Below are 27,785 nucleotides of genomic sequence, written 5' to 3'. Positions count from 1 at the left end.
GTTTGTCCTAATGTGACAGAGTAACCAGGATCAGAAACAGTGAATGAAAGCTGACGTGACATGTCACTTCGTGGAAATACGGAAGTAAAACAAGTGGGAGGGACGAAGGCCATCACACTGCTCCTACTACGCCTTCAACGGTAAGATGTTTGAGGAGATTTCCCCTATTAATTCTTTTTGTGGCGAGCTTCATTATAACTCCAGAAGGTACGCTAATTCCGCGAGCAAGGGCCGAATTAGGCCGAAGGATTAAAAGCTTAACTATCCCGACAAAGACTTCCTTAACCCCTACTTAGAAGGTCAGGCTTCAGCGTTGCTAGCTGCAGCAGTAGGTCCGCGCTAGCCGACACTGACGAACCACATTAGCCTTCACTACCAGCCTCATTCATCTTACGTGTTTTCTGTAAAAATGCAAGAATGGGCCAATCAGTTATGCGTGAGTATAGTACGGAACTAAATTTATCTGCGTTTTACCGCCGTTTGTTGCGTCAGTGTTTGCGCTGTCGATAGCTAGAAATGTAGTTTGCTTTCCTCGTTCACATTAGCATGCTAAGCTAACGCCAATATAGCTTAATGCTACTTGGGAAGCAAACTTTGTATTTGTGGCTTAGTAAACAAATTCCAACAAAGGCATCTTCTGAAACATGTTTATTTTTTGTCTACCAACAACACACTAGCTGTTTGAATTTTATAATATTCGTTTACTTCAAAATAATTAGTAATTTATCGTTTAATCGAGCTACAATTAGCTTGATATTTGGACTGATAACGCCCGATGTAATCCCCACACGGCTATTATTTAGCTAGGCTGCTATCCGCTTGAAATAATTTGGTCAAAACATCAAATATTGTACCTGAATGCCCACATAAAACAAATGGAAAAAAAACTGGAAGCAAAAATTCTTAAGGTCTTATACATATGGCTACTTTAAGTTTTAGGTCGTTTCAAGTCTAATGGATTAGAAACTGTCAAGTTATAACCAAGTATCTAAAGTTATCATTTGATCTTCATGTGGGGGGGGGGGAAACAACACAATATTATAAAGAGTCCTTAAAATCCTAATCTGTAAACAGTAGAGTAGACCTTCTGAAAGGTTTGTTAACTTAATGTTGCAGAAAGTTCATACAAAAGCTCGCAAAAGATACATCAGTACCAAGTAATAAAGTTGCAAAAGAGAAACATATTACTTGAAACATTCCAGATACAAAAGTGTTTTTCTATTTAGTAGAAGTTTTGTTTTTCCTTGCATTACTGCTGTGTTGTAAAAACACCTTTCGGCACTTCCCATCAGGGGATCTGCCATCAGCTTGGATATAATTTTAAGCTTTCTGACACAACCCTGTATTTTACCCGGGCTGGGGACGGGTACAGGGAAGCCCACTTTGCCCGTTTTTGCTACATAGTTTAGGCAGCAGTGTGAAGGGTCTTGCCTTGAGGACCCTCACTGGATTAAGCTTATTGAACTCAGGTTTCTTGTGCGCCAGTCCAAACATACATCCCTCTTTATTAAATAAAAAAATATAACTTGCAAGTATCTTATTCAACAAGGGCTTTTTTAAATTTTAGCTAAAAGGTTTTTGCTTTTATATAGATGTAAAATGCCACATGGGTTAAGGGGTTTTTAAAAGGGTACGGACAATAAAGCCTCATCTGTTTTTGAGATTTTTCATTTTAGGAAATTGCTTAATGTTTTTTGATGATTTTTAGTAAAACATTTTTTTTAACTGTTTTCCCAAGCATATTTTGAATTACTGCGACAAATTGTGTCTTAAATGAGACTTTTGGAGCTCATCTGCTTCCGTTTAATTGCCTTTTTTTTGTCCTACAACAGTTTGGATTTTGCTTGTTCTTCTATTTCATCTTCTCTTATTGCAGCAGTTACAAACCTTCCTGTTTGTCCTGCAACACAATTTTCATTTGTTTTTGTCTCCTATTATCTGTTCTCTCCGATCCCAACTGTTTATGGGAGATAGTTGCTCTAACTAAGCCTGTCTCTGGAGGTTTCTTCCTAATCTTCTATTTAGAAAGAGTTTTTCCTCTCCACTGTTTGCTTTTGCTTGCTCAGTATAAAGATTGCACTGAAAATCCTTCAATGTAATCTTCTGGTCACTCATATCAGTTAGGAATATTAATATAATATGAGATAATCCATCTTTTTTGGAATTATCTAGACAATGTTGGATCATAACAATCAGATTTGAAAACTGATGTTTTGGCACTCTAAGACGGCCATAGTTGTGAATTGGAGCTTTATTAAAAACTGAATTGAACAAATGTATAGACATTTAAATTATTAAACAAACTCTCAATTTTTTCCATAAGAAACTTGCTCTGTCATCTGAAAAGAGAACAAGGAAATACTCAGGGCAGAATACATGCCCCTTTTATCGTGCTTAGGAGATTCCTCTTTAAAGAGGAGACGCTTAACTCTGGATTCTCAGCAAAATCCATTGATTCTTTTCCTAACAGATCTGCAGTATTTTGACAGTAGAAGGCAGGAAATCCTTTTAATTTCATGTGCTTGCACTTCTAGTTTTTCCGTCTGTTTTTGAGATACCGCAAGTTTCCATTGAAACACAAACATTGTCATGATCTCTGGACCTTTCTGTGTTTTGCAGGAGAACAGACAGTTTGGATCCAAGATGACAGACTCCAAGTACTTCACCACCACCAAAAAAGGTTTGATATTTTTCATCAAATGCTACAAATTTTTTTTAAAATTCTTCGTACAACCCTTTTATTTAAGTATTGGTGTATCTTTTGTGATGCTAAATTGTCTTAGGTGATTAAAAAAAAACACACACTTTTGGTAACAGTAGTATGAAACTGATAGACATTTACTACTACCTACCACAATATAACCGATACACTAAGAATGCAGATACACAATTTGATCGTACACTGAAATTCTAATTAACTTTAAATTTAGAGAAAAATGGATTGATGCTACATTTGTGCTTGACATTTTGCTATTTAAAAAATACAGGTCAAGTATACAGAGTCAGTTAGCTCTCAAAAACATTATTTCATCACAGATGCGAGGGAGTCCAAAAGTCATTTAGGATCCAAGTGAAGCTCTGGGAAAAGGCAAGCTGATGATTAATAGCAACAGTAATGGCTGTTTAGGGTTGCTAAGAGAATGTTTGCTTTTATTTTTGCTATGCTCAAAGATTTGATCAAACTCAAACCTTAAATTAATGGTGTACAGAAAACCCTGTGTAATTATTATTTATTTATTTATTTGCACAAACATGATAAATTGCATTTTTGCAATCTTTGAGAAAGATTCCCACAGTTAAACAGTACTTAAATCAAAACCAGCTTTTATCCCTGGAACTGTTTTCTATCTAATTGTATGAGTAGGAAAACAATAATCTGGAGTTTAAAAGAAAAGAACATAGTTGTAGATAATTAATTCTTTTAGCAAACAAGCAAAATCCACTGTCATGTACAATAGGGGTGTGCCAAAATATCGATATTGCGATATATCGCGATATTTAGTCCTGCGATCGATTCTCGATGGGTTCTCACCAAGTATCGATATTATATTGTCATTTAAAGAGGCTGTTGCGCTGAGCGTGCGAGTCGCGCGCCGGAACTATTGCGCAGATGGACGCGCTCCGTCGGACTTTTAATAGCGATGCACGCGCTCATTCGGGAGAAGCTCCGGTGAGATACAGGCTCTGTAGCGCGTGTGTGAAGCATGTCTACCTGTCAGCATTTATCCTCCATCTGTAGGAGATCCAGCCGGTAAGAAATGACTTTGTCTGAGCGCTAGAATGTCAGCGATCACTTACTTCCTGTTTGCCGAGGGAACTGGGCACGTGCTGCGCAGTTGTGTGTGTGTACTTCAAGGAGCGTCGGAATTTTCGCTTTCATACACTTCAATGTCTAACCTGCTGCTGTACGGTGTAACTTTGGTAAATTTATAATGTGACGTTTTCAAACAATGTAATCACTTGTTGCTAATGTTAATTTAAATATTTTTTTAAACAAAAAAAGCAGGATTTGATGTATGAACTTAAATTTTAATGTAATTAAAATATAGTACATGAATTCACTGTAAAATTAGGGAGGTTGCTAATTAATTGAAGCACTTAAAATTATATTTGCCATTATTATGTGTGTTTTAAGGTTTTTACCTATTGACTGCTGACTGACCAAATGGAAAATAAATAAAGATTGGAAAAATAATCTCAAATAACAGTCTGAGTAAATCAGCCTTTATTTTTGGATGCTCAGCCCTTTTCAAGTAAAGGAAAAGTGCATGAAAAATTAGGTCAATTTTGAGAGAGGCTGTAAAACATTATATTCATCATCCTTTGGTGTGACGTTCTTTTGGAGGTAGATAGCTGTTGTCACTTGATTTATTTAATTTTTGTTCTGTTGTTTACAACAATTCTGCCCTAAATAGTGGCAATGCTGATCATGTTTACTATTGTTAAGATTAAATTTGACAGATAATTCCAATTTGGTTGCTGTCAATGCTTGTCAAAGACATAGTCTTACTGATTTCAACAATGTTGCACAAAAGTGTCTATAATTTGTTGCACAAAATAAGAATAGTTGTTTATTATGATTGTGTTTAAGCTAAAAAATATAGATGGGGATATATTTTCACAAAAAAACATGTTCTTCTATATAATGCTAGTTATTAGAGAGGATTTTTACCAATTATCGCAGTATCGCGATATTATCGATATCGTGAACCATGTATCGCGTATCGTATCGTATCGTGAGGTACCCAGTGATTCCCAGCCCTAATGTACAACATGTTGTCACCTACCATAAACAGGTGTTGAACATATTTGAAAGTCCTCTTGATTTAAAACATCAGTAGGGTGGGTTTAAAACTGTCTTTTCTGCAAATTAAGTTAATTAGTACTGAGACAATGTTATATTAATTAATCAAATCCATTATAGTTGTGTAATCATAATTGTGAGAATTTTTTTAGCCTTATTTTTGTAATTTTCAATCTTTGCTCAGTTTAAATAGTTTTGGTAAAATGGTTTATCTAACTTAATTAAAATTCAGTTTGGATGGATTTTTAAAAACTAAATGGATGTTTAGTCAAATTGCAAGCCAAGCTGGATTGTGAATATACAGTCATTCATTCTCCTAACCTGCTATACATCTCTCTCGGGGAGTCCCAGCTTGTTGGGTACAGTATGGGCTGATTGCCCAATCTTTTGAAGGGCAAACAAGCACTCCTGCACACACTCACACATGCACACTTTGAGGTAATCATTTGTTTTAGACTCACCAAACATGAGGCTAGGGGGCTAACTGCTGCCCACTGTGCAGCCCGAATTGCGAATCTGTGAATAAAAATTAAACTATTTTAGCATTTTGGCAGCAACACTCGGCCTTAACCACACATCATTTTTCAGAAAATGTTACACTTGACTCTTGAAACAAATCAATGTTATAAGCTAAATTGATTTAGTTGAACGGATATAGAGAACCTTAGTGTTACATTTTTCACAATTTCTTTTCATCTTGCAGCAAAAACACAGGATTTATAAAAACAAAAGTGTTTGTAGCACCGCTCCAGAAAGATCGGGAACAAAATCACATCTTTCATTGCTGACATTGTCCCTGTCATCCATCATCATGTCTAGTTATTTTGATGCACGATTTCAAAGAGATTTCCTCTTTGTTCTCTTCTTTTTTTTGTTTAGGGTTTCAGGCTCATTGACTTTACACTTTGTTGAACAATTTTATCCCAGAACCAGCAAAACCATGGTTATAAGATACATTATTTAGACAGAAAATCAGAAAGTAAATAGCGTTTAATTCTTTTATTAGCTGTACTACTGAGGATTTCACATTCATGCTTGCAGACTGATATCAAATGAGCACGTACTACTCCAGATTCATAAACTAAAAACTTACAATTATGACTCAAAAACTCGCTACATAGTCCACCTTCAGAGAACTTTAGTGCAGATTGTTCAAAGTGTTAATTTCACTGTGTTGCATGGACACTTGAGCTTAATGTTTCTTGTTTTTTCAGGAGAGATCTTTGAGCTGAAAGCGGAGCTCAACAGTGACAAGAAAGAGAAAAAGAAAGAGGCGGTAAAGAAGGTCATTGCATCGATGACAGTTGGCAAAGATGTCAGGTAGGAAGTAGAAATAGCAGCAATTCCCCCTGTTTTGAGTCTGCACTAACATCATGGTTCCGCTCTCAGTGCTCTTTTCCCAGATGTGGTAAACTGCATGCAGACTGACAACCTGGAACTGAAAAAGCTGGTCTACCTTTACCTGATGAACTATGCTAAAAGTCAACCCGACATGGCTATCATGGCTGTTAATACTTTTGTAAAGGTAAAACTCTCAACAATACTATGTAGAAACTGTAAGAAATGATCCACTTGGATATTTTTTTTGCCAATTCAATCATAGTTTGTTTTAAAAAGGCTGTAAAAGAAGTGCATAAGATCAGTTTTAGTGGTACCAGCTGTTATTTCCAACACATAAACTAGAGAGCAATAGAGGTCAATGATGATGTCCAGAGTGTGCTCTTGTTCTTGTCTTTTTGAACACAATGAGGTCACAAACCTTATCATCTGATATAACGGCTGGTGAAAAACAAGCTAATTTCCTACAGATTGTAGTGGACAAAGTTTAATCTAGTACATGTTTTTTTGATGGCTATGATGTTTATTTTTTCAGCTGCTGGTCTGTGGGTTCATTAGTCCTGTAGTATGTAGATTTTTTTTAAACATAAGTAAAAGAAAAGGTAGTGTTTTGGCACTAAAAAAAAAAGAAAACTTCCTAATGTTGGTCATTAGTCTTTCAAGTTTGAGATTTTTGTTTTATTTTATTTAGGAAAATACTACATGAACTGTATTTAAGAATGTTTTAATGAGTGTTTAATTTCACACCGTCTGTGAATCCACCGTTCAGGACTGTGAAGACCCCAACCCTCTCATCCGAGCGCTTGCTGTTCGTACGATGGGCTGCATTCGCGTGGACAAGATCACAGAGTATCTGTGTGAACCCCTGAGAAAATGTCTGAAGGATGAAGACCCTTATGTGAGGAAGACAGCTGCTGTGTGTGTAGCAAAGCTCCACGATATCAATGCCCAGCTGGTGGAGGATCAAGGCTTCCTGGACACCTTAAAAGATCTCATCTCTGACTCCAATCCCATGGTATGCTTTCTGTATGCAGCTGGTAGTTAAAATCGGCAGATTTCTCACTTCGCTTTTTGAAGTTGGTTCCAAACCTTAACTCAATTTGCTTGTTTAAATTCCTAACTATCTCTGTGTGATTTGTCTTCAGGTTGTAGCAAATGCAGTCGCAGCTTTGTCTGAGATCGCCGAGTCTCATCCCAACAGTAATCTCCTGGATCTGAACCCTCAGACTATAAACAAGTTACTAACAGCTCTTAACGAATGCACAGAGTGGGGGCAGATATTTATTCTTGACTGTCTGGCCAATTACACACCCCGTGATGATCGTGAGTCCCAAAGGTAAGCGAGTTATCTTGACACTGTTTAGCCTGCATGTCAGTTTGCTTATATTAAAAGACGCTTTTACTCATTTTCCCCTCTGGCTTCCAATGTAATCTGCCAGCATCTGTGAGCGAGTCACCCCGAGGCTGTCTCATGCCAACTCAGCAGTTGTGTTGTCAGCAGTGAAAGTTTTAATGAAGTTCATGGAAATGCTGCCAAAAGACTTGGACTATTATGGCACCCTCCTGAAGAAGCTGGCCCCTCCCCTGGTCACGCTCTTGTCTGCTGAGCCGGAGTTACAGTATGTGGCGCTTAGAAACATCAACCTCATTGTTCAGAGACGGTAAGTTTTGGAGAGGTTCTCACAAACCAAAACTTGTTGTTATAAAAGCAAAGATGTGGTGTTTGGAGCCTAAATTATGAAGGCTACACAACTAATCATTTTTGTCTTTTAGGCCAGAGATCATGAAACATGAAATGAAAGTTTTCTTCGTCAAATACAACGACCCAATTTATGTCAAACTGGAGAAGCTCGACATAATGATCCGTCTTGCATCTCAGGCTAACATAGCACAGGTAGCATTAAAAAAAAAAGAAAAAATCATCTAATGCTTCTGCAGAAATATGGTTCTGGTTGGTAACAGGTGTTTTCCTCTCTTTAGGTTCTGGCTGAGTTAAAAGAGTACGCCACTGAGGTGGACGTGGACTTTGTTCGCAAAGCGGTCCGGGCCATCGGCCGCTGTGCCATCAAAGTGGAGGTGAATGAAGATTTTAATTACTTTGTTAAAGATATACTTGCCTCCCCAGAAAGTGAAACTGTAAAAGCACAGATACATACTTATATGTTTATTAAAGTAAAAGGAAGTGAAAGTACAGATTCAGACACCAGGTGGCTCTGTTTCTGAAAGATGTTTCAGCATTTAAAAATTCTGTCTCTTTCAGTTCAAAGTGTGCAGTAAAATCTGCTTAAAACAAGTAATTTTGTTCGTATTTTAAATTTTAAAATGAGATATTCTTAAGTAAATATTTTTTGTCTGATAAACTGCAGTATTTGTGCTTTTTAAAAATAATTTTATACAATTTTATTTGCATAAAAGCTTTTCTCTTTTTCAGTGTACATTTATTGCCTCAAGGTATAAAGCTCACTCTTTTTTTTTTTTCAAATGCTTTCCCCTTCTTCCTCTAGCAATCAGCAGAGCGCTGTGTCAGCACCCTGCTCGACCTGATCCAGACCAAGGTCAACTATGTGGTTCAGGAGGCCATTGTGGTCATCAAAGACATATTCCGCAAATATCCCAACAAGTAAGGATGCCTTGCACATTTTGTCTTCCTTTGTTTTTGATAAATGTATACATTTTAATAAACCTTTATTACCTTATTTACCTAAGAGTGTTATTTGTCTGTTTATAAATGTTGTGATTATTTTCCTCCAAAAGAAAAAAGTATGTTTAAAACTTGTAAGAGTTTGGAAATGTTAGTCAGAAGATAACCTAAGGCATTGTTGGTTTTAGACATTAAGGACGACCACTTTTACATCTTGCAGACACTATTCACTTTTATTCTTAAAGTGCAAATAGAAATACTGAAAGCTACATTTATAAAGAGGGCATGTACGAGGGTTCTCTAACAAGGACATTTGTTAGTAAAGGGCAGATCTTTAGAGACCTCACCTCAATTTCATTCTGTCAGGGATCCGGCGGGTTTGTTTGGAGTGTTACTTGGTAAATTCATGTGCCAGACATATTTTCTCCCACACAGTGGAACAGCGTAATCATACATTTGTGAAGCCCCCAAGTTTACAAAGCTTCCAGCTCAGTCAGGCTCATGCCTTCAGCGAAATGACTCACCATTTAGTTCAACTTGTTATTTTCTGGTAATTGAGCATTTGTTCCTGCTCTTATGTTCTTGTGCAATCGTTATGTAAATTGGCACTCTTTAACACTCATTTTATGCAAATAGGAAGGAATGAATTCAATTTTTTGTGCTCGAGGTCATTGAAAAAAAAAAATTGTGCATTGTTAGTTTTGTTAAACAGAAATGTGAAGTTTTTGGCAGCCAACATAACAAAATTGCATTAAAGGAAAATAAATACGTCGATTATTTTTGACTCTATATTGCATTTGGTAAGTAGAGATTGATTTAGATTGCTGCTTAAGTGATATAGTCCTTTTTGAGTTCTATATTTTTTGAAAGCAATGCTGCATTTGAGGCCATTAAGCTGTGAATCTTCTCCAGGTATGAAAGCGTGATTGCGACGCTTTGTGAGAACCTTGACTCCCTGGATGAGCCGGAGGCACGTGCTGCTATGATCTGGATTGTTGGAGAGTACGCGGAGCGCATTGACAATGCTGATGAGCTGCTGGAGAGCTTTTTGGAGGGTTTCCATGATGAAAGCACTCAGGTTTGTTTTTTAAGGGTTTGTTGCTATTAATAACAAGCCGGTATTTGATGGGACTAAATAGTAATAACAGTTGTGACATTTTGCCACCTTTTTTATTTGTATTTATTAATAATATTCATCTTCTACAAGAATTCTCCTAGAAAACACATTCTTTTGCAAATAATTTGAAAAACAAATGTATTATCTTTGAAAAAACATTTTTTGTCAGAGGCTCTACAATACACACTGTGTTAAAAGGAACAGTCACATATTACCAGAGGCTCAGCCTTGTGTGTGCATTTTTTAGTTCAATTCAAACTCGATTAGGGACCGCACATGAGGTGGCCAGAGAACAGTAACACACTGTTCCCAGATAATTCATTGATTTCCATTTTATTGTCCAGTAGGGTTTTCCTCTCTCATGAAGGGACTCTGGTGGATAAAAATGCTCTGAACTGAAAACCTTTTGTTCTTTTGTTGGTCTGTGAATGTGACAATGAAGGAAAAGTTGGTCCATGAGTTGCCAAAACTTACTCTGTTGATTTTTGTGATCTTCAGGTGCAGCTGCAGTTACTGACAGCAATTGTCAAGTTGTTCCTGAAAAAACCCACAGAGACACAGGAGCTTGTTCAGCAGGTTCTGAGCCTGGCCACTCAGGTGAGGAGAAGAAAGGCTTCATGCATTTTTAATTTGGCTGACAGGAACTCTACACCACTTTTATCTACTTTGCATAATTTTACTCGCATTTAACAGCTAATTTTAAATAAGAAAAAGCTAAATTAAATAACATTAAGCAAGTTCTGGCTGCTGATGTTTGCTGAGCAGATTCAAGTTTTTCAGAAACATTTATGATTTTCAAGCACAGCTAGATCTAATGTACATAAAAAACCCAATTGCAAAACATGATGTCAGTAGTCAAGGACTAAGTCAATATAAGTCATCATGATCAAAGAAGACAGTTTGATTTTTGTCCAAATATAAATCTTCTTTCTTGATTGAAAGAAGATCTTAAGTCCAGTTGCTATGACTCAACTTCATGACTCTACAAAGACATTCTCTTAAAATACCAAATATGTATCCAGTTGGATCGTTACATTTATAAAACACAAAAATTATACCATCTTCCACTCTTGTCGGCTAATAATTTAAGGTCTGTACAGAGGGTCAAATCCCTGGTTAGAGTTTTGGTTCCCAGCTGCAGCTTTCAGTTCAGTATTTGGCAAAGAAATCATGGAAGTTGGCGCTTCCGTCTTTGAGTAGTTGTTTCATAAAAAATCCTGCTGTGGGTCACAGTTCTGTTATTTTCAAATTTTAACTCGAAAGTGTGGTTAGACGTTCTCTACGGTGCAACACAACCTCGAGGCTGACACCATTTTTGGCGCCTTTTGATCTTGCAGAAAAATTCTCACAAAGTATTCATTGAATATATTTCATAATGATTTTTTTTTTGCAGGATTCTGATAATCCAGACCTTAGGGATAGAGGCTACATCTACTGGCGCCTGCTCTCTACTGACCCTGTCGCTGCAAAGGAGGTGGTTCTGGCTGAGAAACCCTTGATCTCTGAGGAAACTGATCTGATTGAGCCAACTCTGCTGGAGGAGCTTATCTGCCACATTGGTACTCTGGCCTCAGTCTACCACAAGCCTCCCAGTGCCTTTGTTGAAGGCAGCAGAGGTGTTCAGCACAAGAGGCTGCCCGGCAGTGCTGGATCGTGAGTGATGCTTCATGTTTTAGAAAACTAGCATATTCCCCTCCAGAGTTTAGAGCAGAACTTTTTTTTGTCAGAATGAAGTACTGGTAAGATTTTTTTCCTTTTATTTTGTGTCGTCCCCTCTCAGCGGCGAGAGTGTGGACAGCCCGGAAACGACTTCTACAGCTGGAGTTTCGGATGCACCACCTGCTGTCATCCCATCCCAGGGAGATCTCCTGGGAGATCTTCTCAACCTAGATCTCACACCAACGACTGCTGGACCACCCCCACCCGCCCCCTCTTCTGGGATGCAATTAGGTGGCATGGACCTTCTTGGAGGAGGATTGGACAGCCTGGTACGTCGTCTTCACTCCGCTTTTTTCCTGTTATAAATCAGAATCAGACACTTTGTTCTTGGCTTCATATCAGCCCATAATATGATATTTGTTCTACATTTAGTCTTTGATTTAAAATGTGTTTTGAAAGTTGTATATATTCTTTTTTTTTTCTTTGTTTAATGCTGCACTTGCAGATGGGGGATGAGTCTGAGCCGGTAAATCCATACAGAGAAAGGGCATGATTTTTCTAAATTTTTTTATCAGACCATTTTATAAGATTGCCATTAAAGAGCTCATATTTGCTTATGCCTCAGAATGTTTAGAAACCGCATACACACAAAAGCTGTGAAGGTTTCATTTTTTGTGTGTAAAATGTCAAAACAAGTGAGTCCTTCAACATTTATGGTGTGCAACATTTGTCAGACTCCCTGAACATTTCCCGACCTCAGTGTTTAAATACCAGAAGCTGTCGGTGGCACCTCTACGTGGTAAACTATGAAAATGCCACTGCCATGAATTTGTACTAATATTAATATTATCAATACAGTCTATTATGGCATCCAAAAATGTGTGCCATGCAAAGAGGAAGCCTTGTGTGATGTGATGGTGCAGAGCTCTGTGAGTAGAGGAGGCCTGCTTTCTGCTTGCTCACTGTAATGTCAGCAAAAAGAGCAAAGCATCTGTGATGGTGCTATCAAAGTATGTTTTATAGTGTTAAGACCTGGTAAGCAAAAGATTGGCACAAATGATTTGCTGTAAATTTCATAAATTTATTTGAAAATGCACAAAAACGTTAAGGAATTTAGGACAATCTGCACTCGTATGAAACCTTATTATGGTTATATAGATTGATAATAGTTATTATTGGTAATTCTATTACTTCTTTTTTATAGATACGTGCTCCCTTGTTTATCGTGGGAGTTGCATTCTAAAAATAACCTGAGATAGACAAAATCCACAAAGTAGGCAGCTTTTACACTTATTGCAGATGTTTTAAGGCTGTAAAGCCCTCTGTACATACTTTATACATATTTCTCTCTTGATTAAACTCTTAAAGTTCAAACTTTTGTGAAAAAAATAAGTCCAGGATTATAAAATGAAAACAGATTTGCTCGCGAATAAAGATAAATGTGAATTTGGCAAAGCTTACTAAATGACACAGGTGATTGATAAGTCTACGGCCAATCAAAGCACAGAACACAATCCTCTGTAATTATGAAAGAGCATGCAAAATTGTACCCATAAAAAAAAAAAAAAAAAACTGAGTAATAGTGGGACTCAAAGGGTGAACCACAATATAGAGGGAACTCTGTATAGACATATGAGTCTGGAATCCTTTTTCTTGATGGTTGTTGAAGCATTTAGATATTTTTTATCTATTTTTTCTGTCTATTCTCAGCATTGAGTGGGTGTTTCATAATATATATACCTCAGTCTGTAACCATCCGGAATCGATCTTAAACTCGGATGTTTTTCTTTCTCTGAACTGCTCACAGCAAACAGCTTTCACAGTATGTATACATTACTTTTTTTAAATGCACACAGTGACAACACTTTAATGCTGAATCCAACAGCTATTTAGGAACAAAACTCTTAAAAATGGACAAATTCTGCTCTTTCTAAATTGTTTTTAGCTATCCTCTTTTAGTGTCTGTTTTGACCACTAATTGAGCTAAATATAGGGATCTGGATTGTTGTAAATAGTCTTGCGTTTTGTAAAAACTGTCACAATGAAGCAAAAGGGGGGTGAATTCCATAAGCATAGTATGAGCTCTTTAACCTCTGAAGTTTAAATTGTATCTTTGGTCCATCTGTCTGAACGTTTTTATTTGTGTATCATCTTCTGAGGGATAACCTTTGAGTCTGTGTCTCATCTTTGGACTCTGATGTGTTTCATCTTTTAATCAGCCGCCCGTTCCCCTGCGGACGGACACTCCTCAGTCACCTCAGATCCCAAATCAGTCCCCATCACCCCCAGATTTCAGCCCCTCTGAGGTCGGTCCAAAGGACCAAGCTGGACCAAAAAACGGCCAGCACCAGTCTAGAACCCAACTTCCCCTGTCCTCTGTTCCACTGTGCCTCTTTGATAGTCCTTCACAGATGTAATCAGTGCCTGTTTGCACTTATGTGTTGCAATGGTAGTTTTTTCTTTACACGTAGATGGAATTTTTAGTAAATCACACTTGTATTTTGTGAGTTTTTTATGTTTCTGTACACGTTAGTTCAGTTTTGTCACCCTGGAAAATTAACTGTTTTATTGCCACTAAATTTACTGATCAGCACCTTAAATAATCTTTTATTTCAAGAAAAAATTGTTCAAAATTGCTCAACATTTAAAGAAATAATGAATGTGTGCTTTCCCTTTGTTCATATAGTAAACCCTTAGCTGCTTTTCTTGCAGTAGAATCTTGCACTCCTCCACCCATCCTCTTTAAACCTACAATAATCCTTCCTAGCGTATTACAACTACCCTGAACTATTTTTTTGTCATTTTTCTCCAATCGCAGCTTGGTGGAGACCTTGGAGGAACTCCTGCGGTAAGCATTTTTTTATCTTCTGAAAGTGTTGGGCAGGAAAGGAGGTCAGAAGTGTCACATGCTGCTTTGTGACCCACAGATAGGAGCTGGTTTTGGTGCGGCTCCAGCTGCACTGCCAGCATCTTTCAGCGCCCCCGTTAGCGGCGGTCTGGACGACTTGTTTGACCTTGGGGGTGGAGTTGGTATGCCGATGGGCGCTTACAGCCCCCCCAAATCTGTGAGTTATTAAATTTGTGTGGGACATAGACAATAGGTTTCATATTATGAATTTAAAACAACTGCTGTTGTCTTTCTTTTTTTTTTTTTTTTAGGTTTGGCTTCCAGCCATGAAAGCTAAGGGACTTGAAATATCAGGCACTTTTGCCCGCCGTGCTGGAGTGATTCAGATGGAGATGACACTCACCAATAAAGCGATGAGTGTTATGACTGATTTTGCCATCCAGTTTAACAGAAACAGGTACGATTATGTCCATTCAGAGTTTTTTTCTTGATTAAAACATGTAACACATTTTCCTTCTGTTTTTTTTTCAGCTTTGGTCTCTCTCCAGCGGGTCCTCTCCAGGTTCTTACTCCTCTCAGCCCGAACCAGAGCATTGAAGTGGCTCTTCCCCTCAATACTTCTGGGCCTGTTATGAAGATGGATCCTCTCAATAACCTTCAAGTAATTTCCAACACTTTTAACTTCAAGACACTTGAACGCCACCATTTCACTGCTAATACCTTTTGCGGTTCGGACACAAAAAGGTGGAGAATTAAACAGAAATATCAGTGCCAGCTCTGTGACCTTGTGGTAGAGTGTCCGCCCAGTGGGACGCAGTGTCTCCCTGCTTGAAACTCTCCTTGAAGGGTTGGATTGAGGAGTTAAACCACTAAATGGTTCTCATGTGCGGCTGTGTCCCCCAGGGGACGGGTCAGATACAAAGAACACATTTCACACACCCTGGTGCTAGGTGACAACTAATGAGACAAACTTTTTCACTTTAATTATTTTTCTACAATTCTTAAAATCTAGGAAAAAGAAAATACACAGATTTGCAATAAAGCAATGCTTCTCTATTAAACGAACAATGAATTGAATGAAACATACAAGCAATAATTGGAATTTAAAACAGAGTGCTTAAATTTGATACATTTATAAATATATTTTCAAGAATTTTCCCAATGCTCAAATTTTACAAACAAAATGGAATATTACAACAGAATACAATATTTTTAGCTTCCATAAGGCAACGATCTGTCTTTTTGAAGCCACAAACTGATGCAATAATTTATATTTAAAGGCTGTAGATGTTTGGTTAAAAAGCAGTGCAGCACAATAAAGATTTACAGATAAGTATTATTTATTAAAAGAATACAAACACAGGAAAGTACCTTTGTTTTGATCAGGGTGACTTCTTTTAACCTTTACCCAATAGTGGATGATTGCTGTGTGCAGCTGTGTAGAGAAGATAAGATTGTTGAGGCGGTTGATGGAGGTATGATGGTCATTAGAGGTCTCCCAGCATATGCTTCCTTCAGTTCCTCTGTCCTCAGCAGCTCCACTAAGCTTTTATATATTTTTTTAGACTGACAGTGATGCCCTATTATATTACTTGGACAGATTTTCCCCTATTTTCATATGCGTTACACCAACAGCTGCTTAAGGTGGCAAAACACTTTAGTAAATTTAGACTTTTAGTATCTTGGTTGTTGGCAGCTGCCTTTTTAAAATAAACACTTTAATCTGACACCATACTATCTATCTAGCTTCAGCTGTATGTTTACTTGACTATAATCCTTTTTTCAATCTACCTAAATATTCTTCTTGCTGTTACATTTTTGGTTAAGTGGAAAATGTCTAGAAGAGGTCGATTGAGCTGTAAATTTGATGAAAGGAAGTGCTATAAAACGCCTAAACAAATCTGGCAGCATGTTTGATAACTCACGTTTTTGACTGTTATACAGTTTTTCTGCATCAGTAATTGGGGGTTTTCTCCATACATTATAATGTAAACAATGTGATTTGATGTTAGTTTGGTGGTATTTAATCTGTGCTGTCACTTACTAATGAACATGTTGCTGTTACGTCTTCATTACATCTGGTGATTTTCCTTTACATTTTATAACAAATGCAGACCCGGTCACACTAATGCCTGGTTTTCACTGAGCAGTACAGTCTGGTATTTTGAGCGTTTCTATTTCTATTATAAGCCAGACTGAACCGTCTCATTTTTGGACCCTTGTTGTCTATAGGTCCAAAGAAAAATTCACCGGTTAGCGTGGAACTACTATTTTAACCCGTTTGATTGTCAGAATAAAAGCGTCTGTTTCCCTCTTCACCGCTCGCAATCTTCTCTTCACATTAAATTATTTGTATATCAGAAGTACCAAAGCCAAGTGGAAAAAAATGAGCTGCTGGATGACATCCGTTGTTGTTGTTGTTTAAATGAAAACGCTCTTCTGAGTTGCCCGGTCCATTCTAAACCGGACTGTACCGCTCAGTAGAAACGAAGCTTGAGTGGCTCCATTAGAACATTGCACATATAAACTTAACATATCATCAACACTCTGGTACTTGAATACGTATCATAGTAAGAGACCAGCTAGAAGTAAATGTGAGCATTTGCTGTTGATTCTCTATATTTTTATTGTTATTGTGAATCATCACAGTTCTTTGTTGTTTCTCTGAAAAAAAGTAAAAGTTAACTCACTAAAAAGGTGACATTATGTTAATGACTGTTGCCACATTCGTGCTTGTGGTACAAAAAGCCCAACAATGCTATTTCTTGTTGTTGAATTCCAGTTAACAAATGTTCAGAGTAAAGCTTTGTGTGTTGTTGTTGTTTTTTTTTTTTTTTGCATTCCTATATTTCACCAGAGAATTGGAAGTGGGGATGAATAATTCATGAATCATTCTTCTCACATCCACTGGATGAACCTGTTGTCCCTTCCTCATAGTGCTTTGTTCAACATACTAATCAGTATACTCCCTGCAACTTGTTACTACAGATGCTACCTTTAGAAAATGTGCTCCTGTGGCTTGAGCCTTCAGAACTAACAGGCAGCTGTTTTTCTAAGCCTTAAAAATGTTTTTTTTTAGCTAAAAATTTGGCTTAATTTTGTCCTTTTTAGTTTACTGTTGTTGCATCTTCACACGGCTGCTTGATAATTAATAAAGAATGCATTGTTTCATTTCAAAGACGAGCTTAGTGCAGAGAAAGGCCCTTGAAGTTAATATGTAAACTGGCATCAAAGAGATTGTATTTTATTTAGCCTAAAGAGTTAGAAAATGTTGTAAAAGCATAATAAAAAAGGAAATGTCATCCAGCACAAATTCTTTGTAGTTCTACCTTATTTTTTTTCCCTAAATCTTTAGGACAGTTGGATCAGCTGTACTCCAGTCAAATTTCCCTTGTCTGCTTAAACAATGTATTAAACTGAGAGAAATTAATTCCTTAAATTAAAGGGAAAACCGTTTGGTTCTGTAGAGACCTGCTTCACCCTCTAGTTCCCTATTTCTTCATTTTCTTTCCTAGCCCTGTTAGCCTCTCTGACCAATATTTATGGCTTTAGTGAAACAAGACAGAATCATGAAATATGTTTTATTAATAATGAAAGAAAAACGTTTGAGTAAATTAAACTGTTTGTACTGAAACATTGTTAACATGTGAAGGGCACGTGGAAGCACGTATTGCTTCTCCTGCTGTCTGCCTCTCACCTCCTCAATGGATGTAATCCGTCCCACAGGTGGCTGTCAAGAACAACATTGACGTATTCTACTTCAGCTGCCAGTACCCCATCAGCATGCTGTTTGTGGAGGACGGGAAGATGGGTAAGTGTTTTTCGCTCTAAATTGCTTTACTTAAAAGCCTTGAAGTCACGCCGACGTCAGCAACAAAAAAAATAGACCCTCACTGAAAGATTGATGCAAGCGCGTGACGTAGATGTGAGTGTCCAGCTGCTTCAGCTCAGTCGCAGATCATTTTTGAGCAGTTAATCGTGGATTGTGCTGACGTGTTGTTCCCTTTTAGCTGTTGCATGCGTTGATTTAAAGACTGATTAAACTTTCATTCATAAAATCACAGCATGATACCACAAAATATTTGCATGTAACTACTCAAAGAGAAAACCAATATATTTATAATTTATAAGCAAAAATCTGTTTAAATTGTTTAACTTTTGTTGGTTCATTTATTCAAAATGCTAATTAATCATCTAATGAGTTAATAATTTCTCATTTTGAGCTCTGAAAAAAACACTTGAAAAAGCACATGAAGTGCTGCTCCCTTCTGCCCCCAGTGGTCACACGAGGAACTGCAATGTTCAGTAATTCTAAAGTAGCTGCAAGTCCATCATTGTCAGGTTGCGCTCTGATTGATTGAGTTTTGAGTTACAATAAAATGAAAGCAATTCATTTGAAAACGAAACATCTTTGAACAATGCCGTGAAAAATACTGAAATGCTCAAAAAACGTGTTGAAACCTAGCTGTGCATACATTTATGTTTGATGTGAGGCTGGACTTTATAAACATGCTTGTCAAAAAGATATTGTGTAAAGCCTTTCTTTGAATCCATCCTTCTTTCCATCCACAGAGCGACAGATTTTCCTGGCAACATGGAAAGACATTCCAAACGACAACGAGTCCCAGTTTCAGATCAAAGACTGCCACCTCAGTTCAGGTAAGATGGCGTGATTAGAGAAAAGAGCGCACAGGCTTCCACCCAGCTGAGCCACTTCCTGCTTCAAGAAAATCCAGGCAGAGCCATGTCAGTCGCAAAATCAGTTTGTTAATGAAGCAAGATTATAATTTACGACTTTTATCCTCATTTATATGTCATAAAGTAGTTTTGCACACGTATGAATGAAAGTGAGCAGGAGAGGAATCCTTAATGACAGCTTAATGGAGAGTTCCGGCAGCAGACTGAATTTGCTCTGCATGAATAAGAGAATGTGACGTCCTGCTGAGGCATAAAAGACTGATGCTGAAGAGAAAGTTGGCTTCAAATTAGCAGCTGTATTTTAGATGGAGGCTGCCATTAGTCTTTAGGGTGAAACATCTTTTTTTTTCTGCAGTGGTCTAGCGCATTTAATGACAGCTCCTTCTGACAGCTATAGTGGTTGACTGGAGTCCATGAGGGGCTTGATATTGCGTTTTTAACTAAAATGGAGCCGAGCTGTCACACTGTGTTTGTATTTATATATGTGTTCTTTGTCAACAGATGCAGCCTCCAACAAACTGCAGGGTAGCAACATCTTCACCATTGCAAAGCGGACGGTGGACGGCCAAGACATGCTCTATCAGTCTATGAAACTCACCAACGGGATCTGGGTACTGGCCGAGCTGAGAATCCAAGCAGGAAATCCAAATTACACCGTGAGTATTTGTTGTTGCACCTGATCACTGCTGTGCCTTTGCTGCTACAGTATGTACCACCCAGAGAGAGAGCTGGTAAGACACAGTGGCACCTTTTCTATTTAAACTGGAAGGGCTATTTTAAGAACAGCCCACACGCAGTGCACAAATTCTCGAGGAGGAAGTTTATATCTTAAGGGAGGCAAAGAGATTAATCTCACTTCTGGGCTTTTATTTATGGAGCATTAAGATCCAAGTGGGAATCTTCGCAGCCCACCATCTTTTTATAGTTCGCCTTGTTTCGTCTCCAGTGATGGTGAAAGTCCAAGAATAGAATTCACTGCAGCTTTTTCCCATTAAGAAATCTCTCGTTTATTTCCCTGGCATGCTGCACTATTTACATAATGTACATTTAATGACAAGCAGAGATTTAACTTTCCAGAAAGAAAAAGGTTTATTTTTATATCTTAACTGATGCAGAGAAGTACAGCATATTCTTGCTGTAAAGCTTTCTAAAATCATTTTAGAGTAAAAACTATGTGGTAATCATTTGATAAATTGGTTTAATGGCTTAGGTTGGTAAATTCCCATCATGTTTAACCACATTTTGATGGTGTGTTAGTGGTTCTGAACTGTAAAAATACTCCTGTATCAATCTCTAATAGACCATGTCTGAATAAGAAATGATGGTTAATTAATTCCTGAAGGGCTCAACAAACAACTGAAATCATCTTTTGATCCATTTTAAAAGCATTCCCAGTGCTCTTTTAATTATTATTACGCTATTTTTAGCCACGTTAAAAAATATATTTTTTTTTTACATGTTTTCTGCAGCCTGAGTTTATTAAAAATTCGCTTCTCGGTTGTGGGCGGGACCATTGCCATGCAGTTAAGCCTCTGCTAGTTTCCCATGAGAATGGAGAAGAGAAGGCAGCTTGTGGTCTGCTGATTGTAGTGTAGATGTAAACTACCGGTACAATCTTTTCCAAAAGGCTTTTTTTTGTCTGCACCAGATTCATCACAATTTGAATAAAGAAATACTCAACACATTTTTAATCTGAATTTTCCATATATATGTCCTCCATCATGAGAAAAATGCTACAAGAACATGCTAAAATCAACAAAAATATGATTTTTATTGAACTGGGTCTTTACATTTGTGTAAAATATTCCAAATAAGGTCTATCATTGGTTTTCTGGGAACTCATTCTTTTGCAGTTCTTGGTATAAATTATATATGGGTTCTGTGATAAAAAATATCACCCTCAAATTTTTTGAGACATCAACAAATATTGATTTTTAAATAGATTTTCTTACAAAGGAAAAAAAACAAACAAAAGGGCAGAAAAACCGGGATGAAGCAAAACCAGAATTACAAAAATGTTTCAATGTCAAGGTCTCTTTTTGTTGGAGGAAAACAATAGCTAAAAAACAAAAACAGTTTATCTTTTTTGGGAATAAACCAGTCTACTGGTATCTCCTTTATAATCTCAGTTTCTAAAGTACAATATCACGTTAAAATTGTAAAACAAAAATATTTTTTGGAAAATTTGTATCGAAAAGATAAACTTTGAGTTTTTAACTGAAGAAATAAGACACCCACTCTTTAGCGATATTGCATTGTAAATAGGCAAAACAAAATCTTGTCAAAACTTCTAAACACAATGACAGTTTGTAGTTTAAGTTTGTTGTTTGCTGGAGAATCCAGGAACTTCTGGACATAATCATCAAAAGCTTGCAGATGTAATCCAACATCCAAAGAAAGGATTTCTAGTGGATTTGATATGAAAACCAATCACTGATGCACAAAACAGAATCTTGGGGATGTAATGAGCGGTGACCACAACTTCTTGTTGGTTAATAAAATAAATGATTTTTTCTGTTTTAATGTCGATGGTTATGCAGTCTGGAATTTCCAGAATTCAAGAATCTTTTTTTGGTTTTCATGCTTTTAGATTTTACGTTTGAAAAGCGCAAGAAGCATTTGCAGTTGGAAATGTGTCACATAACAAGCTTGACTTAAATATTCATGAATCGGTCTCTTCTCTGAGGACCTTCACACATTTTATCTCTAATTGTCTCACTTCTTCATTTCCACAAATAGTGTAGAAACATTTGCATCTCCCATTCTGCCCTTCCTGCAGAAATGAGTCAGTCTGAGTTAAATCAGAGCGCGGGACTGAGCGTGTGCTGTCATCTTTGTATATCATGAATGGAGATGGATGATAAATTCCCGTTTGATTGGACAAGCAGACATGACAGAGATTGATGCGCCGTAATGAGTGATGAGCATGCTGAGGCAGGAAGAGCGGCCGGCCCGTGATTGGAGTGTGTTTGCTCCCGCTGTGTGTGTGTTTTGCTGTTTACATGTTATTTTCTGTCCCTTCTGATTTTGCCTGTCTCTGTTTTGTCAGCAAACCGCAGTCCTCACATCTGATGAATTGTGCTTGGCTTAAACATGCAGGATGAGCAATCTTGGGCTGTGACCTTGGCGTGACTCTTCTCCCTGTTCATTTCTCTGTCTGCTTTCCCTTCATCTTTTATTTATGAGGTGGCATTAACTGTCTTCTTGTTTATTCCTGTCTAGTCAATTTGTCACTTATCTGGACCTCGCTTATTAAACTTTTGAATTTCATCAGAACTTCTACAACAAAATTGTGCAGTTTTGTTTTACAGATGAGGCTAAAAAAAAACGTTTTAATGGTCATAAAATCAAGAGATTCCTGCAAACTTCAGCGAGTTCTGTTCCAGTCTGTTCTCCTCGTCTCATCTGGATGTGAATCCAGCTGAAGCCTGCAAAGGTCCCCGCAGGTTTCCACAGATGGATTTAAATTGTACAGTGAAGACAGGACGAGACCTTCACTCATACTGTGCTGCAAGCCCAGAATGCACTTTGGTTCTCGTTCGTCTGAACTGCTGCTTGCTGCACGGTCCCAGCGCTCTGTTGGCACCGAACATGAAAGCCAAGCTGCCAAAGCCTTTTGTTAGCTGCTATTTTTAGAGCTAAAGAAGTAAAGCCCTGCCACTGGCTGTTTGCTGAGCTTGATGGTGTTTCAGAAGATGAGACGCCAAAGTGATCAGCGTTCATGTTCATCAGATGGAGGAGCAGAAAGCTTATGCCACTCTTGCATGAAATGCAAAACTCCACACTTTGTTTTGCAAAGAAGTCTAAGCTACCTTTAAGAAAACTCAACTTGTGTGCTCAGTCCACCTAAATTATCTCAAGTTCATTAAAAAATGGTCTAACATTATACCATTTTAAATTGATTTGATTTGTTTTTGCATAAAAAAAGCTTAAAAGCTGAAATTTGTTAATGTTTTTCCCACTTTTTTCAAATATTTATGCCTCTGTTGGAAAAAAAACAAAGCAAATCTGTCATGGTGGCTTGAGTGATCTTGAGGGGCGGAGTCACAAGCCAAGCAGAATCCCCTTAAAACTCAGTACGAAACAGCAGAAACCTGCAGTCAGGTGACAATTCTCTGTATCTTTTAACTTTCTCTTTTCATTTAAAACATTTTTTTATCTGGAGATCATTTTTGTTCCAGCACTTTTCATGTACATCTTTGAGCCTAAGTACACTTTAGCTGTATTTATGTAGTGCAGGATGGGGATGCTGCTCATCATTTTGACGTGAAGCACCGGTGTTCTCTTCTGCCATCCGCTGTCCCCATGGCAACAATGTGACCAGAGATGTTGCCTGTTTTTTTTTCCCTTTCTACCCTCCTCTGGAACGGGTTCTTAATGTCGCCTGAAACTCTGTAAATAGACTCCAAAAAGCCACCAGCGACAAATATAGGGGCCATTCCTCAATGCAAGCATGCATGTTTTTTTTTATTTATTTACCTTCCCAAAGGTAGACTTTTGTTGGATTTTTTTTTTGCTCCCTTTCGCTGTTGGTTGGTTTTGCGTGTCTCTTCCTATTGCAATTGTTATTTTCTTTTTATTCTGCATTTTCCAATTTATCACTCCATGAATCTAATTATCAGCCGAACAGAAAAATCGAATTTTTAACATTTTCCTTAAAAATATTCAATAATTACTGATTTGTAGCAAATAAGTAAAAAAAACTCAAGAAAGCCGAAGTGTTTGTGATCCTGTTGTGCTGGTGAGAATTGTCGCAGTGATCTAAAACGAATGCAAACTCATCTTTTCCTCCCTGAAGATCATCTTGACAACATCTGGACCTGTAGGTCAGCAGAGTGTCACATGTGTGAAATGTTTCCGCCATGTTTGAGCGAGGAAAGCTTTCACTTATTCACACTGGCTCATCAAAGAGCTGTCATCGCCGGCCCTGCAGAGCTCTTCTGTACGCTTTAATATCATGATATAAATACACACAGGCTCACCTGCGGCCCTCCTACATGAACAGACACTCTGCTGTAACCTCGCCTGACTGCAGTCTGGTCAGGATTCTCTCCAACTTAACATCAAAGGCTTGTTTTGTTTTGTTGCCACTTCAGATTAATCCCGCTCAGCATATTTTTTTTCTCTCCTTCACACCTGTACACGTCCAGAGCCTGTCAGAGGTTTTCATCTGATCCTTTTGAGGGCTCTCCAGACCTGATGTAATCCGGCATGATCTCTGAAATTACCATTTCTGCCTTTTTTTTTCATGGTTGTGATGAATTCACAATTATGCAAATGTCCAGTCTGCTGCTGCTCAGTCCGTGCCTGCCCATGTGCCTCCTGTTCTCAGTCACAAGTCCCTCATTATTCTCCAGCATGAGGAAGATAGAAGACCTTGGTTTTTATTGTGGGCATAAAAAAATGATTAATTGTTCGTTCATCCACGAGCTTCAGCACTGAGATCACAGGTGCAGCTTAACAGATTAAAGATTCACCTTTTCCTATATATTTTTAACACTGTCAAACAGCCAATTGTTACAGTACTTTAGTGTTTCAGTTTAATTATCACATAAAAACAAATTTTGCTAAAGGTAGAGAAAGATTTTTTGTTAAACATATTTGATACTTAATTTTATCTTGAGTCATAAAATCAAACTGACAGAATCCTGTTCATAGTTTCGTTGTTAGAGGTTTCCTTCTTCTTTCTGTTATTTCCTCTGCACTGGGATTATAACTAAATTATCAACAACCCCCTGAGGCTGCACTCACAAGTGCTGGAGTTTGAGATCCTCTCAGTTGCAGTTTCTGCACTGTGGCTTCTGCGTTTCGTCACATCTTGTTGATGGCGGTGCGGCGCTCTAAATGTTGCTAGCAGCAGCAGCAGCAGCATGCATTAATAAAGAGCCTGGAGTGTGCTGGCACACAGCGAAGGGAGGCTGTGCAGTGGCGACTGCTCCGCTCTGCATTTTCCAGACCACAAACTGTAGTTACCGCTGCCTCCTCCGTCACCTCGTCACATTTCAGGTGAATAACTAATCACCGCAATTAAGATAATGGAGCAAACATCATAATGTATTAGTGTCATTTGAGGCTGAAAACAACTGAAAGGCAGCAGCTTGTAATCACAGAGATGGGGGATTATTGAACATAATACGTAGGTAGGAAAAGCATTAATGCAAAATCAGATCCAATGGAAGGAACAGTTTGAGGAATCCTGTGCTGGCCGGTAAATGAGTAGATAAGAGAACATGAAAATCTCTGAATTTCCAGCACACAAACATTTGAATATATTTCGCCGTGAGAGCAAGAAGAAAATGTGCCGCTCAATTCTCCTCCCATAATAAGTTCTACATTATTGATGTTTCCAATTGTTAAGCAGCTTGTTTTAACTGTGCAGCACTTACTCAACCATTTATCACTTACATATTTTTAAATGGATGAACAGTTTTCTACAACTTCATAAGAGTCTAATCAGGAGCAACAAGAGTAACAGCCTTTTTAGTGATTTTTTTTTTTTTTTTTTGACCCACTCTCCATTTGGAGAAATTATTAACTGCGGTATGACGAGCTTCATTAAATCCAAAAGCTTTTCCCAACTGAGACTGGCATGAAGGAGTGGGCAGACTGCCTGTCCTCCAGTCCACGGCTGCATCTGTGCTCCTGTTTGCACTCAATAGGAGTGAATCAATGACATTTCAATTTAAAGCTCCTATTTCCTCACATGTAAAAGAATATGAAGCTCGTCTCTTGGTGAAAGGGGGCATTCAAACAGATGAGGTCACTCTGAGGCTGAAAGCTCCTTGAGAAACTATGTTTTGTGCTTTAGTTTAGACTTTTTGGAAACCCTTTATAATAACGACACACTGAAGCATTAGATGAGCGTGAATTAACACTTAATTAATCATTAAAAAGCCTCATTCCTACTTTATTAAGCATTAGGAAGTAGCTTATGTGTTATTAACACTTTATTTATGATTAGAAAGGATTACTGTAATATGTTTATTAATAGTATGTTAATACTTTATTCATTAACAACGAAACATTTACAATTAAGTATTAAAAAAGTTTTTCCAGTGGTCTTTGAATTATATTTATACACTTTTTAGCCAAAATAAAAATAAAAAAAACTGTTTTTTTCTAGGACATAGATTCTGCAGAGCGGCTGGAGTTAGAAATTGTGGGCGGGACTGTCTGCATGGAGTAACATCCATCTGTTGACGTGGTCTCCCACCAGCTGCTAAGTGCTTTGTTTGAGCTGCACAATGCATGAGAAGTTCTTTTTTATAAGTTAAGTGTGATTTGATAAAAGATTATCTAATTATTTTAATTATCTGCTCCTGATTCACAAAGATTTGAATAAAAACACACTCAAAAATGCAATTGTAAACTTATTTCTCTCATTATTTGTTCTCCATCATGAGAAAAGTGCCACAAGGACATGTTAAAAACACAATTTTCATCAGAAAAGGTCTTTCACTAAGACTGAGGTTGTGTTTTCTCCTATAGTTAGCATTTGTCTGCTTTTCAGTGATGTATTTAGGAAGTATTTCATTTAAGCAAACCATTAAGACGTTCTCCCACTCTTGTCTCCCTCAGATTTCTCTGAAATGCAGAGCTGCAGAGGTTTCCCAGTGTGTGTTCCAGAGCTACGAGGCAGTGCTGAAGAACTGAACAAAAACCTGAGCATCCATCCATGGCCCTCAAACACCTCCTGGCACCTCTTTTTTTGTTTCTTTCCTAAGAACTTCCTTCTGCAACATGAATCTGTGGGATCCTCTAAAGTCTTCATTTCCCCTGTTTAGCCCATACATGTAAACAGTTCACTGCCCGACCCGACGGATAAAATAACTCCAGTTTCAGCATTTATCTCAGTGATCAGCTGCAGCATTCAAACTGGCCCGAGCCAGCCTCTAAAGGCACTTTGAAGCCCAACGACTCTGCAGATTTCAGTCTATTTTTAGGAGCTGCAATCATCATGTGAATCATCACTTTTTCATCTTTATTTAGAGGTCATTTGAGTAGAGGTGTGGAAGGAGACTTGCACTCTCACGCTCTGCCTGCAGGAGGTGGATGACGGCCGTGCAGAGGACACACGCGTGCTTCGGCTACACTACTGTTGTCTTTATTTTATAGTTTTCTTTAGTATCTGTGTTGGGGGGAATGGAATCTGATCCTCTGATTCCCTGTAACTTGAGTGTGAGTGGAAACTGTTGGTGTTTTTCTTTCATTTTTACAACAGTATCTCTTGACTTTTATAGCAACAGGTGCTCATCGACTGCTCTCTGATTTAGTTCTTCCATGCTTTACTTTGTGTCTCCAGTTTTGTTGTACAAACTTAGGAAAGCCCTTAAATGGAGGATTTCACTTGCTGCTTCTTTTGGCATCAGCTGCAGCTTTGAATATTCTCCAGATCTTCAGAGTAACTCCTCTGACCACAGGAGATGAAGGCCCCGGTGACCAAATAAAACACTGGCTTGTTACAACCTAAAAGTGAAGGAAAGAAGAAATCTCAAACTTCATTTGTTGTCTTCACCTTTTTTATTTGTGCGGATTACTACACAGAATACTGCATTCAAGTGTATGTCTATGTGTGAGAAAAATGCTGTATAAAAATCTGGTGTTTTTGACTTATTTCAGCTGTTGCCTGTAGATCATAATATCATTTAAAAAGAATCATTAAAAGTCCTGATGAATTTAC

At 37.9% G+C, this 27,785-nt stretch overlaps 1 protein-coding gene across 4 annotated transcripts; it reads left to right on the top strand.

Moving 5' to 3' along the window:
• Positions 1–27,785, top strand: ap1b1 (adaptor related protein complex 1 subunit beta 1). Of its 4 annotated transcripts, none has more exons than XM_036213560.1 (23): positions 1–140; positions 2,620–2,680; positions 6,019–6,124; positions 6,194–6,329; positions 6,912–7,157; positions 7,288–7,478; positions 7,582–7,803; positions 7,916–8,036; positions 8,123–8,218; positions 8,647–8,762; positions 9,696–9,861; positions 10,399–10,497; positions 11,294–11,553; positions 11,681–11,888; positions 12,065–12,085; positions 14,378–14,407; positions 14,487–14,624; positions 14,719–14,864; positions 14,939–15,068; positions 18,134–18,218; positions 18,980–19,066; positions 19,607–19,761; positions 26,684–26,878. In XM_036213560.1, exons 2-23 carry the CDS (start codon positions 2,644–2,646, stop codon positions 26,756–26,758), a joined length of 2,871 nt encoding a protein of 956 aa, XP_036069453.1. In that variant the 5' UTR covers positions 1–140; positions 2,620–2,643; the 3' UTR covers positions 26,759–26,878. The 4 variants fall into 4 exon arrangements, with proteins under 4 accessions (XP_036069453.1, XP_036069454.1, XP_024131152.1 ...); XM_036213561.1 differs by lacking the exon at positions 1–140 and adding an exon at positions 157–207; XM_024275384.2 differs by lacking the exon at positions 1–140 and adding an exon at positions 233–436 and having other exon boundaries at positions 26,684–27,785.

Source organism: Oryzias melastigma, linkage group LG9, assembly GCF_002922805.2.
Source record: "Oryzias melastigma strain HK-1 linkage group LG9, ASM292280v2, whole genome shotgun sequence".
Taxonomy (NCBI): Eukaryota; Metazoa; Chordata; class Actinopteri; order Beloniformes; family Adrianichthyidae; genus Oryzias; species Oryzias melastigma.
The sequence above is the reverse complement of the archived record's forward strand: the minus strand, read 5'-3'. Positions and strand labels throughout refer to the sequence as shown.

What these genes read in the sequence shown, in the direction of transcription:
- ap1b1 (XM_024275384.2), top strand. Translation starts at nt 410, where the DNA reads ATGCAAGAATGGGCCAATCAGTTATGC. An exon ending in TCTCTGACTCCAATCCCATG is followed by an intron (nt 7,158 to 7,287) that starts GTATGCTTTCTG and finishes ATTTGTCTTCAG; the next exon opens with GTTGTAGCAAATGCAGTCGC. An exon ending in TTCCGCAAATATCCCAACAA is followed by an intron (nt 8,763 to 9,695) that starts GTAAGGATGCCT and finishes AATCTTCTCCAG; the next exon opens with GTATGAAAGCGTGATTGCGA.